Genomic DNA, 17,586 nt, shown 5'->3' with positions numbered 1-17,586 from the left:
TTAACAACTTATCCCAACCTACTTAGTTTAAACACCAAGGCAAGAAACACATTGGTATATCACGTGAAGGTCACACGTGATGTGCTGGAGTGTAAATGATTTCCTGAGGAAATAGAGAAACTGAGCTTTTTGTGATTTATCTGCACTCAATGTATTTTCAGTGTCTGAGAGCACATCAAATATTCGCGTACAAAGAAGAAATCAGTTGGCTCGTTCCTGGAATATTCAATCCAATGACACATTTCAAAAATCACTGTAAAATACAGCCTGTGGGCTTTGAGAAAAAAAACAAATGAATTTCTAAAGACTTCTAATATCACGAGGGGGCGTGGAGGCCGCACGCCCTGCAGGGCTCCGGAGCCCGGGAAGTAGCACCGTCTCAGCTGTGGTCAGCAGGGGGCGTGTCCTGGGCCGCCAGCACGCGGGCCCAAGGCACGAGGCCGGTCTCGGCCACGTGGTCCCTTACTCTCACCGATGGCCGACACCCCCACGCAGGCCCCCACACACTCGCGACAACAGCATTCTCGTGAGGACCACGACGGACAGGAAGAATCCGAGCTGAGCGTACACGTTCGGAGGGCCCCCCTGCACCTCCTTCAAGTCAGCAGACAGATGCTGCAGACCACTCAACGTAACTCTAGCGAACGCGCTGGAGCCTGCTGCACAGACGCACAAACCGCGCTTCGTCCACGAGACAAAACACACAAATCAAAGCTACTCAAAGAAAAAAGAAGAAGCTTGCAAAACACCTCACAATTTCATTTTATATGCCTGTAAATAAAGCTGGACCACTGAAAACAAACAATTGGATGGGAAAATATGATAAAGGGCTTAAAATAGAATAAATAATTTTATAAAGTTAGGTTTTCTTCTTTTCACCCCCCAAATCTTAAACTCAATATTATATATTCTCTCTGAATCTTCTGTTTTTGTGACGCCTGTGTCTAGTGAGGCCCTGCACGGTGACAGGCTCGCTGCTGCTGCTGCTGACAGCGTTTGTTTTACCAGCATCATCAGTTGTGGAAACTGCTTCACAGTAACTCCATCTGTTTAAGGAAGAAAAAAGTGACAGGATCCAATCACTAACTGATCCCGGCTTTCATGCTGGAAAAGATGAGAGTCTCCCGTTGATGTTAAGCAGACGCGCGAGGACAGGGCAGGCTTCCCTCTGCTGAAAGGGCCCCAGCGCCGGCCCTTAAGGCTGCGACGGACAGAGGTGGCAGGACCGGGCTCTCCTGCAGTGAAGACAGTCTGCACGGGGACATCTTAGAAAAATAGGTACTTCTGCTGCTGAGGTTTCATCAGGGCCACACGTTACACACGCAGGACCGGGGGTGCTCGGGGCCCAGGGGGACGGTGGCACCGGCTCACCTGCCTCCACCTCTCTGTGTATTAAGTACATCAACTTAGCACCATAGCAAATTCAAGTGATCGCAAAGACAGAACGAGGTTACAGGCACGCGCTATGAGACCACACAGTCAGGCTCCTGTTAGTCTGACCCTGAATTAATGGTATTTGAATTTTGACGCTCACACTGTTTAATCTTTCCTTACCTTGACCACACAGAATACCTAAATTCTAGTCTTATACTTCAACTGCATTGAGAGCACATGGTTTTATAGAACGTTTCAGCAGAAATGTGTATCTGAGGTAGACAGGTAATATTTACTCATACACATCTACTCATTAAACCCTTGTAATAGGAACTCTTAAAAAACGATTTGGATGAAAAATGAGCTTAGGTGACTAATAATTCAAACAGTCTGGGAGTAATGGGCTTAAATAAAGAGGCGAACTGTGACCGACTCCCAGGGAAAACTTGGCTTTATTTTCTGAAAGGCCTCAGATTAAAACCCCTTAGACTGAGCTCCTCTGTTGTACGCATCACTAAGGAGCTGCTTCTGACGTTTATGCACATGAAACTCGGAGTAAGAGAAAACAAACAAACTTGAGAGTCAATGAGCCTGACCACCACTGCCAAAGCAAGTTCAGGAGGAATCCTAGTCACCAAGGTGAAGCTCTTCACGGAAAACCCAGCTCTCAGGAGACCATCAAGCCTTCCTACCGAACGAGGCGGCCCCAGGACCCCAGGGTGCCAAGGTGACGGCAGGGAAGAGCCCGAAGCTCAGGCAAAAGCCGCCGGACGCGCACGGGGACAGACACGCAGCCGGGACACGCTCGCACCCAGGAAGGGCCCTCGCCTCACTCCTGCCTCCACACATTCCAAACTACAATCTTGAAAGAACAAAGATGGATGTGCTGGCAAAGAGTTTATTCTCGAGTTCCACAAAAATACGAACATTTGGGAGGAGAAAGGTTAACAGAGGGTGTGCTGCCTTTGCCGGGTTTTAGGTCCTAAGTAACTGAGGACAGCAGCTTCTGACGCACAGGACCCCGCCAGCCCCACCTTCTGCTCCGGGAGAGGGGGGTGGGCAGGGCGGACGTGCCCGCCGCCGAGGGTGGACCGGGCGGGCCCTGGGGTCTGCACGCCTGGGGCTTCAGTGGTGGCATACCCCCGGGTGCCAGCCCCACCCCCACAACCACCATCAATTCCTTCTGCAAAACGAAAAAGGAAAAGAATCAGCGTGAAGGTAACGGCGGCACTGAGCAACTGTGCCCTGTTTAATAAAAGCAAGTTTTGGGAAGAACTGTTCTGAAAACCAGCGTTGACTGGTCCCGTCCACTCTGCTGAGCAGCGGCACTGGCGAGGCTGCAGCACCCTGCCCTGGGCTCTGGGTCCCCCGGGGGTCAGAGCCCCCCCTGGCTTCACATTCCCTAACGCGGAAAATGAAATACCATGGTTAACTCACGATACTCATGGAAACCTCTTTTGGTTGCTTTTAAATTAAATTTTTATATATCTTCTAAGTCTTCAGGAAGCTAAAGGCAACATAAATATCGTCATTCACTGGGAAAAGACATTTTTTCAATAACTTAGCAAGGATTCAATAAACGTACAAGTATTTGGGGGCTATCGTGAAACCTAATCCATAAACTGAACGGAAGTGACTGAGATTTTCAAGGCCTGGAAAGCAAGCAAAGGTCGCGTGTTGGAATGAAGGCCGCCGCCTCGCTGTCCTCACGCTGGGCCCCGCGCGCCACGTCTGTAACCCTGTGCCGAGCGTCTCGTCGCGTGCCAATTCTCTCTCATACAAAAGTGATAAATACTCTGTTCGAGGTCCGGTCCACACGATGCCCAGGGCAGCACCCCTGTGCTGTGGCCCTGCCTGGCGCATGCCCTTGGGCGCCTGGGCGCCGAGTCTCCGCTGTGCTCACAGCAGGTCCATCTTGGGTCTGTAGTGCAACAGGAGCGGCGCCTTCTGCAAGACAAGGAGGGAGGGGCCGGGACCCCGCGGGGGTCAGCTGCGGAGAGAGCCCCCGCCTGCCCCGGCCCTGGCCAGCGGCGGCCGGCCTGTGTCTCTCCTGCTCTCAGGCAGACCCTGGGGGTCACGCCCGTCTGTTTCCTGCTCCAGAGAGGCAGCGTGGCTGGAAGGGTGCCTTCTGGTTGCAGTGGCCCCTCCCTCCCCAGGACGTCAGTCACCCTGACCAGGAGAGATGAGACAAGTGGGGGCCTGGGGACTGCACTACCCATGGCGACTCTGGGGCTGATGACTCCAGAGCACCCACACTGCTGACAGTCCCACGGTGGGCTGTTACTCCTAAGCTCTGGAATAAACCACACACAATCACAGCAAAGTCTCACCTTGAATCTCCACCTCGTGACAACGACGAATTTGAGTGTATGGTCCTTGCCAAGGATCTCCTCGTTGCATAAAATGTCCAGCTGCCGGAAGAACAAGACCTTAGTCAGTGGGGCCAAGGGCTCAGTGCTCAGGATGTGGGGGCCTCTGGTCCAGGCAGTCACGCCCGTCAGCGAAGAGCCACCTGCTTTCCTTCTGGGGCAGCACCGACGGGAAGCAGGGCTTGGAAGGCCGCCCCCCGCCCCGCCCGAGGGTGGGGAGCACGCAGGGGCCTCTGCCCACACACGGCAAGGCAGCAGCCCTGTTGTGGGACGGCAGCCTCCAGGCTCCTCTCCCCAAAAAGCACCTTGTGCCCCAGCTTCAGTCCGTCTTGGCCAGGTTTGTCCCTCTCACCTCAGTGGAAAAAGGTTATGGGCTCCACAGACAATTCTTCCCTTTTTTTTCATAAAGACTTTTCAGAGCAGTTTTAGGTTCACAGGAAAATTTAGCAGAAGGTCCAGAGCCCTCATCTTTCTCCTGGCCCCACCCCACAGCCTCTCCCCCAAGCAGCATCCCTGATGTGAACACGTCACACCTGATGAACCTCAGTCAGCACCTCCTCGCCTCCCATAGCCACGGCCTCCACGAGGCTCTGGACCGGTGCTGTGCCTCCTGGGGGCCTGGACAGGCACACAGAGACGAGTGTCCTCCAGGACAGCGTCACTCAGAGCAGGCTCACGGCCCTAGGACTCCTCGGGGGGCCTGTCGTTCTCGCCCTCCGCCCCTGGCAACTGCTGCTCCTTGCGCCGTCTGCACGGGTTTCTCCAGACGTCACAGGCGTGGATCGCAGCGTGCGGGCCTTCTGGATCGGCTTCTTCCACCGTCGTATGCACTGAAGGTTCCTCCACGTCTCTCACACCCTGTCAGCTCTTTTCTCTTGGCTGAGTGATGTTCCACTGTCTGGATGGACCACAGTTTACTTGTCCATTCACGTTCTGAAGGAGGCCTTGGCTTCCAAGTTTTGGCGACTACGACTAAGCCGCTATAAACACCTGTGCGTAAGCTTCCTTGTGGACCAAGTTCTCGCTCCTTTGGGTAAGTACCAAGGGGCTTGACTGCTGAGCTGTTTCCCTAAACGGCTGCACCATTTTGCACTTCCACTGGCAGTGAAGTTTCTGTTGCTCCACGTCCTTGCCAGCATATGGTGGTGTCGGGGTCCTGGATTTTGGACATTCTGTAGGTCTGGAGTGGGATCTCATTGTTTTAATTTGCATTTCCCTGATGACAAATGATGTTACCCAGATGGTCTTTTTATTATTATTATTTTTGGCAGTGCCATGCAGCTCGCAGGATTGTAGTTCCCTGACCAGGGTACTGAACCCAGGCCACTGCAGTGAAAACACCGAGTCTTAAGCACTGGGCCACCAGGAATTCCCAGATGGTCTTTTAAACTTCTCTCTCAAGGCAGGGGAGGAAGTGTCCCGACGTGTGCTTCCTGTGTCTGCCATGGAAACAGCACAACTGCGTCAGGACAGAGCGCGCCAGGAGTGCAGTCCTCAGAGTTCTGTCTGGGAGCCCGCAGGCTCAGGCCCTCTGGAGGCGCCAGGACTCCCCGGCACAGGGCAGCGTCCTCCCAACCCTGCTTCCGTCCTTAGGCGGCCCCAAACCCCCTCTACTCTCTTCTGTGTGAGCATCAGTAGTTCACTTATTTATCGTTGACATAACTGGGGTCAGGTGCACGTGAGATTTACCAGCTTAGCCATTTTCAAGTGCAGCTCAGTGGTGTTAACTGCTTCCATGATGTGCAGCTGCCGCCACGCCCATCCACGGACTCTGCGTGTGTAAACCTGTGACTGCCCGCTTAATCAATAACCACCCGCCCCCTCCCCAGCGCCGGCCACTCCTATTCTGCTTTCTGTCTGTGATTCCGATGCCTCTGGGGACCTAGGATCAGTGGAATCGGACAGTATTTGGCCTTTTGTGTTTGGCTTACTTCATTTAGCATAGTCTCCTCAAGATTCATCTATGTTGCAGCAGGTGTTAGAATTTCCTTCCTGTTTAAAGCAGAATATCCCACTGTATGGATGGACCACATTTTGCTTATCCATCACCCACTGATGGACACTTGATTGCTTCCAGCTTCTGCCCACTGTCAGCAACGCTGCTGTAAGCGTGGGGGTACAGATGCTTCCTCCGGGTCCTCTGGGTGTTCCCCAGAAGGCGCTGCTGGAGCTCATGGTGGTTCTGTTTAGCTTTTGAGGCATCTTCATAGTGTTTTCCACAGTGGCTGCACCATTTATGCCCCATCAACAGTGCACAGTGTTCCAAGTTCTCCCCAGGCTCCCAGCACTTGGCTCTTACGTTCTGCAGGAGCCATCCTCTGGATCTGAGGTCTCGCCACAGTTCTGGCTGCGTTTCTCCGGGGATCAGTGGTGTCAGGCGCATTCTCTTGTGCTTATTGGCACTTGTACGTCTCTGGAGAAATGTCTACTCAAGTCCGGTGCTCATTTTGTAACTGAGTTTTTTTGTGCTCAATTTTAGAAACGGTCTATCTATTCTGGATAGACTTGTCAGAAAATGATTCACAAACATCTCCTTCCACTCCATACAATTTCTTTTTCTTTCAAGTCAACAAAGTCCAAATTGTCTAATTTTCCTTTTGCTGCCTGTTCCTTGGGTATGCTACCCAGGCGATCATTGCCAAATCCAACGCCAAGGTTTAGTCCTGTGTTTTAAGAGTTTTTATTGTTTCAGGTTCTACATTTACGCCCCTGGCATACTTTGAGTTGATCTTTGTATGCTGTGTTAGGTAAGGGTCAAATTTCTTTCTTTTGTACATGGATATCCAGTTTTCTCAGCACCATCTGTTGAAAGGCTGTCCTTTCCTCACTAGAGGGCCTTAGGACCCTGTCAGTTGACCACGTGTGAGGATTTACTCTATTCCCTGTCTGTCTCGGCGCCAGCACCACACTTTGGGTTAGCGTCTCTCTAGTACACTGGGAAGCTTTGAGTCCTCTAGTTTTGTTCTTCTTTTTCAAGGTTGTTTGGCTACTTGGGTTCTTTGAGAGTCCATAAAAAAATCAGGATGCATTTTTTTTTATTTCTGCAAGAAATAACTTTGGGGTTTTGATAGGAATTCTAGTGAATCTGTAGTTCATTTGGGTGACTGAACATTTAAACAATGTTCAGTCTTCTAGTCCCTGAATGTGGCACACGTTTCCACGTGCTTCTGTCTTTCATTTCTTCAGCATTTTCTGTAATTTTCACTGTACGAGTCTTTCACTTCCTTTGCTAACTTAATTCCTAAGTATTTCATTTTTAAAAATTATTTTTATTGGGCTACAGTTGCTTTATAATGGTGTGTTAGTTTCTGCTGCTGCTGCTGCTGAGTTGCTTCAGTCGTGTCCGACTCTGTGCGCCCCCATAGACGGCAGCCCACCAGGCTCCCCCGTCCCTGGGATTCTCCAGGCAAGAACACTGGAGTGGGTTGCCATTTCCTTCTCCAACGCGTGAAAGTGAAAAGTGAAAGTGAAGTCTCTCAGTCACGTCCGACCCTCAGCGACCCCATGGACTGCAGCCTTCAGGCTCCTCCGTCCATGGGATTTTCCAGGCAAGAGCACTGGAGTGGGGTGCCATTGCCTTCTCCAGTGTTAGTTTCTACTGTACAGCAAAGTGAATAAGCTATACATACACATATATGCTCTCTTTTTTGGATCCTTCCCGTTTACGTCACCACAGAGCAGTGAGCCGAGCTCTCTGAGCTGCACATTCTCATTAATCGCTTATTTTATGTACAGCATCCACAGTGCATGTGTCAACCTCAATCCCCCAATTTACTCCATCCCCAGCTTTCCTCCCTTGATGTCCATGTTTGTTCTCTATGCTTGTGTCTCTATTTCTGCTTTGCACACAGCATCATCTAAACCATTTTTCTACATTCCACACATGTGTTAATATATTTGTTTTCTGATACTTCACTTTGTATGACAGTCTTTGAGTCTATCCATGTGTCTACAAATGACTTAATTTTATTACTTTTTACAGCTGAGTATATTATTCTTTTTGGGGGTATTATAAATGTATTCCATTTTATAATCTGCTCTTCAGCTGCTCTTCGCTCATGTACAAAAACGCATCTGATTCCTCTGCTCACTTTGCATTTTGCTACCTTGCAGTTAGTTCTGACAGGGTCTTTCTGTGGAATTTTTAGAACTTTCTACATATTCTTCCTCACTCTTCAGTTCAGTCGCTCAGTTGTGTGACTCTTTGCAACCCCATGGACTGTAGCACGCCAGGCTTCCCTGTCCATCAACCAACTCCTGGAATTTACTCAAACTCATGTCCATCACGTCAGTGATGCCATCCAAGCATCTCATCCTCTGTCGTCCCCTTCTCTTCCTGCCTTCAATCCCTCCCAGCATCAGAGTCTTTTCCAATGAGTCAGCTCTTTGCATCAGGTGGCCAAAGTATTGGAGTTTCAGCTTCAGCATCAGTCCTTCCAATGAATATTCAGGACTGATTTCCTTTAGGATGGACTGGTTGGATCTCCTTGCAGTCCAAGGGACTCTCAAGAGTCTTCCTCAGCACCACAGTTCAAAGGCATCAATTCTTTGGCACTCAGCTTTCTTTACAGTCCATCTCTCACATCCATACATGACTCCTGGAAAAACCACAGCTTTGACTAGATTGACCTTTTTTGGCAAAGTAATGTCTCTGCTTTTTAATATGCTGTCTAGGTTGGTCATAGCTTTTCTTCCAAAGAGCAAGCGTCTTTTAATTTCATGACTGCAGTCACCATCTTCAGTGATTTTGGAGCCCAAGAAAATAAAGTCTCTCACTGTGTCCACTTTTTCCCCGTTTATTTGCCATGAGGTGATGGGACCAGATGCCATAATCTTAGTTTTCTGAATGTTGAGTTTTAAGCCAGCTTTTTCACTCTCCCTTTCACTTTCGTCAAAAGGCTCTTTAGTTCTTCACTTTCTGCCATAAGGGTGGTGTCAGCTGCGCATCTGAGGTTATTGACGTGTCTCCTGGCAATCCTGATTCCAGCTTGTGTTTCATCCAGCCCAGTGTTTCTCATGATATACTCTGCATATAAGTTAAATAAGCCGGGTGACAATATACAGCCTTGATGTACTTCTTTCCCAGTGTGGAACCATTCCTTTGTTCCATGCCCGGTTCTAATTGTTGCTTCTTGACCTGCATGCAGATTTCTCAGGAGGCAGGTAAGGTGGTCTGGTATTCCCATCTCTTGAAGAATTTTCCACATTTTGTTGCGATCCACAAAGTCAAAGGCTTTGGCGTAGTCAACAAAGCAGATTTTTTTTCTGAAATTCTCTTGCTTTTTTGATGATCCAAGGGATGTTGGCAATTTGAACTCTTGTCTGGTTCCTCTGCCTTTTCTAAATCCAGCTTGAACACCTGGAAGTTCATGGATCATGTACTGTTGAAGCCTGGCTTGGAGAATTTTGAGCATTACTTTGCTAGCCTGTGAGATGAGTACAATGGTGCGGTAGTTTGAACTTTCTTTGGCATTGCCTTTCTTTGGGATTGGAATGAAAACTGACCTTTTCCAGTCCTGTGGCCACTGCTGAGTTTTCCAAAATTTCTGGCGTATTGAGTGCAGTGTTCACACAAGTCTTTTAGGATTTGAAATACCTCAACTGGAATTCCATGACCTCCACTAGCTTTGTTCGTAGTGGTGCTTCCTAAGGCCCACTGGACTTTGCATTCCAGGATGTCTGGCTCTAGGTGAGTGATCACACCATCGTGGTTATCTGGGTCATGAAGATCTTTTTCGTATAGTTCTTCTGTGTAGTCTTGCCACCTCTGCTTAATAACTTTTGCTTCTGTTCGGTCCATACCATTTCTGTCCTTTATTGTGCCCATCTTTACATGAAATGTTCCCTTGGTATCTCTAATTTTCTTGAAGAGATCTCTAGTCTTTCCCAGTCTATTGTTTTCCTCTATTTCTCTGCATTGATCACTGAGAAAGGCTTTCTTATCTCTCCTTGCTATTCTTTGAACTCTGCATTCAGATGGGTGTATCTTTCATTTTCTCCTTTGCCTTTAGCCTCTCTTCTTTTCTCAGCTATTTGTAAGGCCTCCTCAGACAGCCATTTTTCCTTTTTGCATTCTTTTTTCTTGGGGATGGTCTTGATCACTGCCTCCTGTACAATGTCACAAACCTCCATCCATAGTTCTTCAGGCACTCTATCAAATCTAATCCCTTGAAACCCACTTAGGTACGGTGTGTAAATCCTTTTAATATGTTGAATTCTGTTCATTACTATTTTGTTGAGGATTTTTTGCATCAATGTTAACAAGGGATATTGTGCAGTTTTCTTGTAGTGTCTTTATCTGGCTTTCTCAGGGTTATGCTGATCTCATGAAATGAGTTAGGAAGTGGTCCTCCTCTTCAACCTTTTAGAAAAGTTTGAGAAGGATTGATACTAGTTTTTTAAATGCTTGGTAGGGTTCAGGGAAGCCATGAGGTCCAGGACTTTTTTTATTGCAGGATTTTCTGATTGGTGATTCAGTCTCCTCACCAGTCACAGGTCTACTCAAATTTCCTATTTCTTTGTGACTGTCAGGTTAGGCTTTGTTTTTCTAGGCATCTGTCCATCTCATCTAGGTCATCCGATCTGCTGGCATACAACTGCTCAGAGTGCTCTCTGAAAATCTGTATCTGAAGAATCGGAAGTGATGTTCCTGCTTTCATCTCAGATGATGTGACTCAAGTCCTCTTTCTTAGTCCCTGTAGCTCAGAGTCTGTCAATACTGTTGATCTTTTTGAAAAACCGCTGATCTTCTCTATCGTTTTTCTATTGTCAATTTTATTTCTGCTCTAATCCTTATTATTCTTTTCTTTCTGCTAGCTTTGGGTTGAGCGTAAGTCTTCTTCTAGGTCCTTAAGTTGTAAACTGAGGCTGTTGATTTGAGATCTCCCTCGTTTTACTGTGTTTACGGCTATAAGCCTCCCCTTGGTGCTGCTTTCACGGCATCATTAGTTTGGATATGTTGGAGTTTTGTTTTTATTTGTCTCTAAGTATTTTTTAATCACTCTTTGATTTCTCATTTGATCCACTGGTGGTTTGATTTCCACAATTTTGTGAATTTTCCAGTTTTCCTTTGGTTATTGATTTCTAACCTCATGCAGCTGTGGTATGAGAAGATACTTTGCATAACATCCTTTAAAATCTACTGAGACAATTTGTGTCTGCTCTTCTAAAGACACCAGTGGCTGGATTTACAGCCTGCCTGGATAATCCAGGAGGTCTCTTCACTCCAACATTCTTTGCATGTCTACAAAGACCTTTTTTCAAATAAAGATGTATTCAGATGTTCTCAGGATTACAAAGTGATCGTATTTTTTTTGCGGGGTCACCACTGAACCTACTACACGTCTGCCTTCTGACCCCATAAAACCCACATCCACCCCGAATGCGTTTTTTTTAGCTCAAAGAGACTCAAGCCACTCTAGCATCAACTCCAGATCCCCAAATCTCATCTTCACATCATCAGTTCAAAGTCTCAGAGCTTATTTTCTAAATCATAGGAATCAGCTATGGGTGAGACTCTGAGTATGATGCATTCCGAGGAAAAATTCCTCTCTAACTGCGGATCTATGAAACTAGAAAACACATTATTTGCTTCCAAAATCCAAGTGTGGGACAGGATAGGTATTCTTAGTCTAAAAGGGAGATATATTAGAAGGCGTAAAGACATCACTGGTCTCCAAAACATTGGAAATCCAGTATGGAAATTCCATTTGGTCTCAAGATCTGAGAACACATCACTGCAGGTCAAGGCTCTGCTCTCTTGGGCCCGTGTTGGCCTCACCCTCTGGGGTGACTCACCTAGGCAGCTGAGCAGCTCTTACCAGCCTATTTCCTGCTGGTAGAATTTTGCAAGTCTGATAGCCTTCTCTCCTTTCTTCCTGTCTCTGTCCCCTTCAGCCCAAGTTGGTGGTGGTTCTGCCGATACCACATTCTTAAAAGTACTGTGGGTCTCCCAGGTATGTCCCAGATCCAGGCCACTGACATGAAAATCCTTTGTAGATCTCCCTCGGATAACTCCTCTACTCCTCCCATGAGACAGCTGAGCCACCATGAGTCAAACAACTAAACCCTTTAGCAAAAGGTTGAACAGCTACACACTTGGCCTTCTCTCTAGAGTGTTTTTCTAACAGTCAAATTCCTAATATTACCATTTTTTTACAACCTGGATAGGCTGTAGGTTCCTTTTTGTTTGGCAGTTCATTCTTGAATTCATCCCTCTCCTCTAACATTTTATTATTGGCACCAAGAAGAAACTAGACCAGCTTCTGGGGCCTCCAGGCATCCCTTGGCTTGTGGTCACATCACCCCAATCTTATCTCCATCTTCACACCGTCTTCTCCTCTTTGTGTGTCTCATGTTTCCCTCTGCCTCACATTTGTACAGGCATTGGATTTAGGGTCAATCCAGGATTAGTTCCTCTAAAGACCCTTAACTTCATTACATCTGGAAAGATCTTTTTTCCAAAAAGATCATGATTATAGGTTGTGGGATTGGGGTGTGGACACCACTCTGTGGAGGGCCAGGTCCACCCCACTCTTCTGTGATACACATCTCAGGAGCTGGCCTCCTCTCTCTGTCCTCACTGGCCTGCTCTCCTGGGGCTTCTGCCAGACTCTCCCCAACTGGCCTCTCCTGCCTCCTTTTCCGGACCGTGACACCACTTTCCTCGCAGCCTGAGGGCTGTTTTGATCATGAGTCCTTGGCTTTATATCCCACAATGCCTTCTCCTGACATGTCTGCATGACGCGGGCAAGCCATGCTTGAGCAGAAGCGAATGCCCTCAGGAGGGCGTCCGACACCCCTAGCGAGCATGTTCGCTCTCCCTCTGGGACCACTCTGCTCTGCACACTAAAGCACAGATTTTATTTTAGTCTCAGCATTCATCAGAACTTGGAAGTATCTTCTCTGTCTACCCACCCATTCTATCCATCCCCATCCATCTGTTTGTGAAATTAAAGACCAGAATCTCTCTTGTGAAAACCTGTAACGTATCTCGCTGCCATCCCATTGGCATTTCCTCTTCTCTTAGCAGTGGCCTCCATGTTCATGGGCTCTGGGCCTCCACTGCCTTCACCACTATTTACTATCACACTAACTGGGAGTAGGCAACACACAAGACTTTTTTTTCTGATTGAAAATCTCCAAACAAAATTGTAAAAAGCAAACAAACCCAAAGAGCTTCAGAAGTGTCACTCCTGCAGAAGAGTGACTCGTCGCAGTTTCTGTTTACCTCGTTGAAAGACGAGAGGTTAAGTTTTTTGGCAATGAACTTCTTCAGATGCAGGACTGTGGCCTGGGCTGAGCAGCGGATCCATTTTCGCTTCAGGCCCCGCAGTTTGCTGCTGTTGCATTCCAGACAGATGCTCACCTGCAAGAGAAAGAAAGGGTTCAGCTGGGGAGGTGCACCGAGGGTCACCGCGGGGCTGCTCCCTGGAGACTTTCTCAGTCATCTACCAATCCCGTTAGATCCAAGACTGCAGACGTTTTGGAAATCATAAATCTGTTTTGACTAAACACATTACCTTAAAATCTGTTTATTTTTGCCATTTTGTGAAAAACAATCTAACATTATATTAATTGTTTTACTAATGCAGTTCTTTAAAGTAAACCTGAGAATTATTTACTTACTGTGGCAGTACATGCTAGCCTCAGAGTTAAACTGAGAAAGGTGGAAATCCTGTTGTAAACACTCTAGCCGGTGGGACACACACACGTCGCCATAGAGGCCAAGTGTTCCGCAGGAACGACGAGGAAAGACATCACAAGGCAGGCACCACGGCCCCCACACCCAGGAAGGGTCACCAAGGGGCACATCACGCTCGTCCAGCTCACTAGAGGGCGGAGGACTCCGAGCAAAGGCACAAAGTCTCAAGTTCATGGTTACCTTTCGTGAGATCAAGAGTCCAATGGGTCAGAGTACTCAGCATGTGACAAGGAACTTCAAGACAACAAGCTGAGTAAAGTGACTCCGGATGGCAGATGCAGCGGAGGGACAGCCTGGCCACGCTGCACTACCGAGCTGGCCCCGCCTGAGATGCCTCGCCTCACTCAGGGGTAAGTCTTTCTCCAGGAATGGTTAGGGTGTGCCAAAAAACCAGACCCCCCAAAACTCAAACCCCCAAAAAGAATCATTAATAACTGAAATATATATGTCTAAAATTATTAGATATGAAAGAAGGAATTAAAAATATAACACTATGAATAAAGAACAGGCAGGTATAAAAAATATTCAAATATAACTTCTAAAAATAAAAAACATATTCATTCAAATTAAAAACTCAATGGATGGTCAAACCACAGATTAGTCTCAGCTGAACGCAGATCAATTTTCTGAAAGATCAATGGGAGTAAATTACCCAAAAGTATAGACACAATAAAAGGCATCAATTAAAATAAGAAAACAAAGGAAAGGTGAAGACGCATGAAGACAGACCACAGAGTCTGAAAATCACAAGAGACCAGAGGAAAAACAGAAAATAAAGGCAGAAGGGCCCCCCCAAATGATGCAAGACATTAACTCCTCAACTCCAGGAAGCAAAAGGACCTGACGCAAAGGAAATCAGGGGAAACCGGCACCCAGACTCGGCGGCCCCTCCGAGCACCGGGCACCGAGCACCGGGGACCGAGCACCGGGGACCGGGGAGCACCGAGCACCGGGGAGCACCGAGCACCGAGGCCCGGGGGCTGGGTGGGGCTGCATGAGGGGCTGGTGCTCAGGCACTGAGCCACCAGAAAGGAAGAGCTAAACCATCATTCAGAGAGGAAGTGGAATGAAGTCACCAGCAAACGAAGACAGAACACAATTTGAGAAGTGAGAAGCGGCAGCACAGGAAGAAAGAGCCCGAAGCAGACGGACTAGCTGGGGTGTTAAGGAGGCGACCAGGCAGTGGGAGAGCCCTGCTGCTGTTCAGAGGAGACAACAAGAGACTCGTATTTATTTTGGACTTTTAAAAAACGCAGAGGTGTCGACCAGAGAAAGAAGGCACAGGCCCCCCAACAACAGAAGCAGGAGGCCGTGGGCTGGGCCACCAGGGAGGAGGGAGCACAGAGCTGCACAGGACTCTGGAAAGCCCAGTCTGTGCAAACATGGGAGTGACCACAAGGTGCACCCCTATGAAGGGGAATTCAGGACAGTAACACATAACCCTCTCACGTACCACTGCCCTCTGGACCGTGTAAGTGTATTACCTACCTATGTTTTTGACCACATTGTACCACATGCAGGACCTTATTTCCCAGACCAGGGATTGAACCCGGGCCCCCTACAGGGCAGTCTTAGCCACTGAACCACCAGGAAGTCCCCAAATGTATTACCTATTTAAATACACTAAGTTAAAAGCATCTTTGTAGTTTTTTAACAGCTCCGTTGCAGTATAATTTACATCTATGTTTTAAGTATACAATTCAGTAATTTTTAGTCAACTTAAGACTTGTGCAACCACCACGCCACCCAGTCTGAGGTCAGACCCATCACCTCATAAAGACCCTCGTGGCTTTGGTGGTCAATCCGCCCCAGCCACCCTTGGCCTGCGTCTGTGGACCAGCCTCTCCTAGATGGTCTACAGATGGGATCGTACAACGCAGTCCTCCCATCTGACTTCTTTCATACAGTCACGTGGGGAGACTCAAGTGCGTGGCAGCACCTTACACCGCTGATCCACTTCTCCGCCTCCTTGCCAACACCTGTCACCATTTTTTTGCTTATAGTCATCTTGGTGAGTATAAAATGCTATTTCATTATGGTTTTAATTTGTATTTTCCTAATGACTAATGAATGATGTTGAACACATTTTCATGTGACTGTCTGTGAAAGTTGCTCAGTCAAATCTGACTCTTTGAGACCCCATGGACTGTAGCCTGCCAGGCTCCTCTGTCCATGGAATCCTCCAGGCCTGAATACTGGAGTGGGTAGCCCTTCTCTTCTCCAGGGGATCTTCCCAACCCAGGAATTGAACCTAGGTCTCCCACATTGCAGGCAGATTCTTTACCAGCTGAGCTACCACGGAATGTGAGTATTAAACATTTGTATTTCTTCTTTGACGAAATGTCTGCCAATTTGTTAACCCTAACCCTAACACTAACCTTCTTAATGAGTTAAGAGTTACATGTTCTAGATAAAAGTCCTTTTCAGAAATGTCATTTGCTAATATTTTCTCCCAGTCTGTGGTTTTTAAATTTTTTCTCAATGGTGTCTTTTGAAGAGCAGCAACTCCTTTTGGCTGCGCCATGTGGCTTGAGGGATCTCAGCTCCCTGACCAGTGGCTGAGCTGCGCCTCGCAGGGGAAGCACAGAATCTTAGCCACTGGATGGCCAGGGAGTCCTAAGAGCAGTATTTCTTCATCTGATGAATTTTCTTTCATCAGTTTTCGTTCCTGAGTTGTGTTCTTGGTTTTGGATTTGAGAACTACAAGCCTAACCCAAGATGCTAAGGAGCTTCTCTCATGTTTTCCTGCATAGTTTCCCGGTTTGAGCCCTTACATTTTGAGTTAACCTGGGCTTCCCTGATAGCTCAGTTGGTAAAGAATCTGCCTGCAATGCAGGAGACCTGGGTTCGATCCCTGGGTTGGGAAGATCCCATGGAAAAGGAAAAGGCTACCCACTCCAGTATTGTGGCCTGGAGAATTCCACAGACTGTATAGTCCCTGGGGTCCCAAAGAGCTGGGCGCAACTGAGCGACTTTCACTTTTACTTTCCCTGTCGTGAGAGGCAGGGGCGCGAGTGGCTCTTCTGCACGTGGGTGTCCAGCTGTCCCAGCGCCGTCCAAGACGCTGTTCTTTCCTCAGGGAGGGCCATGGCACCTGTGCTGGGACCAAATGACCTTGAATCTAAGGGCTTATTTCCACACTCCACAATGATTAAAAAAATCTACCTTAACACTTGCAACACAATGTCTTGATTACTGCAGCCTTGTTTGTAAGATTTGATGTTCAAAATTTCCAATGCATATATTAAAGAATGTTCAACTCAAGAAAGTAGAGAAGCAACAAAAGGAACACAGAGCAGAAAGAAAAAATGATTAACAGAAAAGAATGTGGCTCCATCTCTGGCAAGAATGACCAAAAAAGCAGGAGGCACCAGTGGGATACTAGGAAGAGCAATGGAGAAATCACCAGACACTTGGCAAAGCCCACAGACAGACAAAAGAATTCTGTGAAAACCTAAGTCCACGTAGAAACTTTCCTAGAAAAAAATATAACTTATCAAATAATCTTAAAAACAAACAAAAGATTAGAGTAGGATTAAAATCATTAAGGAAATTTATAATTTAAAATCTTCCTACCCATCTTCGAAAAAATTAACTAAGATCTGATGGCTTTATAAAACGGATGTTCTCAATCTTATACAAACTTTCCTAGAGAATAAAAATGGGAGAGAGAGACTACTTCCAGCTCTGAGACTTCTCCCTTTGACACCAAAGCTAAACAGATACATACAGTTCCTGTGAAATGATTACATCAGAACACGCAACACACGTCCACGAACACAGCAAGAATCTGCGTGTGAAGTACCAAGGGCCGCCCCAGGAGCTGGAGGCGGATGGGCAACAAAACAGACCACAGACCCCGGAGTCTGGCACGAACAGCGCGTGGAGATGTGCCAGGAAGACCAAGGCCAGCACCCAGGAGTCTGTGAGGGCTGCAATAGTCAGAACACCAGGCAGAAAACAGCAGAATCCTCGCTCTGAGGCCTGAGCCATGCACGCGCCCAGGACACACCACAGGGCCCACCGTGGCACCATGGCACATGGCAACCGTAGGAAGTGGCCACATGGTGCACCTCAAAAACAATCTCAAAAGGCGGTTTTAACTGAGGAAAGGAGGCTGCACAAAGATGCCTGTGTTGC

The 17,586-nt window shown here is 47.6% G+C and overlaps 1 protein-coding gene across 2 annotated transcripts in view; it reads right to left on the bottom strand.

Moving 5' to 3' along the window:
- Positions 1 to 2,256: 2,256 nt before the first annotated feature.
- Positions 2,257 to 17,586, bottom strand: part of PCGF3 (polycomb group ring finger 3) — a 30,559-nt gene continuing 15,229 nt past the window's right edge. For both annotated transcript variants that reach the window (XM_010850234.1, XM_010850226.1), the window contains exons 8-10: positions 12,973 to 13,110; positions 3,705 to 3,785; positions 2,257 to 3,321 (exon numbers count right to left, since the gene is read on the bottom strand). In XM_010850234.1, the coding sequence (XP_010848536.1) occupies positions 3,274 to 3,321; positions 3,705 to 3,785; positions 12,973 to 13,110 (267 nt within the window). In that variant the 3' untranslated portion in view covers positions 2,257 to 3,273. The remainder of the gene's footprint in view (positions 3,322 to 3,704; positions 3,786 to 12,972; positions 13,111 to 17,586) is intronic.

Source organism: Bison bison, unplaced genomic scaffold, assembly GCF_000754665.1.
Source record: "Bison bison bison isolate TAMUID 2011002044 unplaced genomic scaffold, Bison_UMD1.0 scf7180017851199, whole genome shotgun sequence".
NCBI classification, from domain to species: Eukaryota; Metazoa; Chordata; class Mammalia; order Artiodactyla; family Bovidae; genus Bison; species Bison bison.
This window is presented reverse-complemented; position numbering and strand designations above follow the sequence as displayed.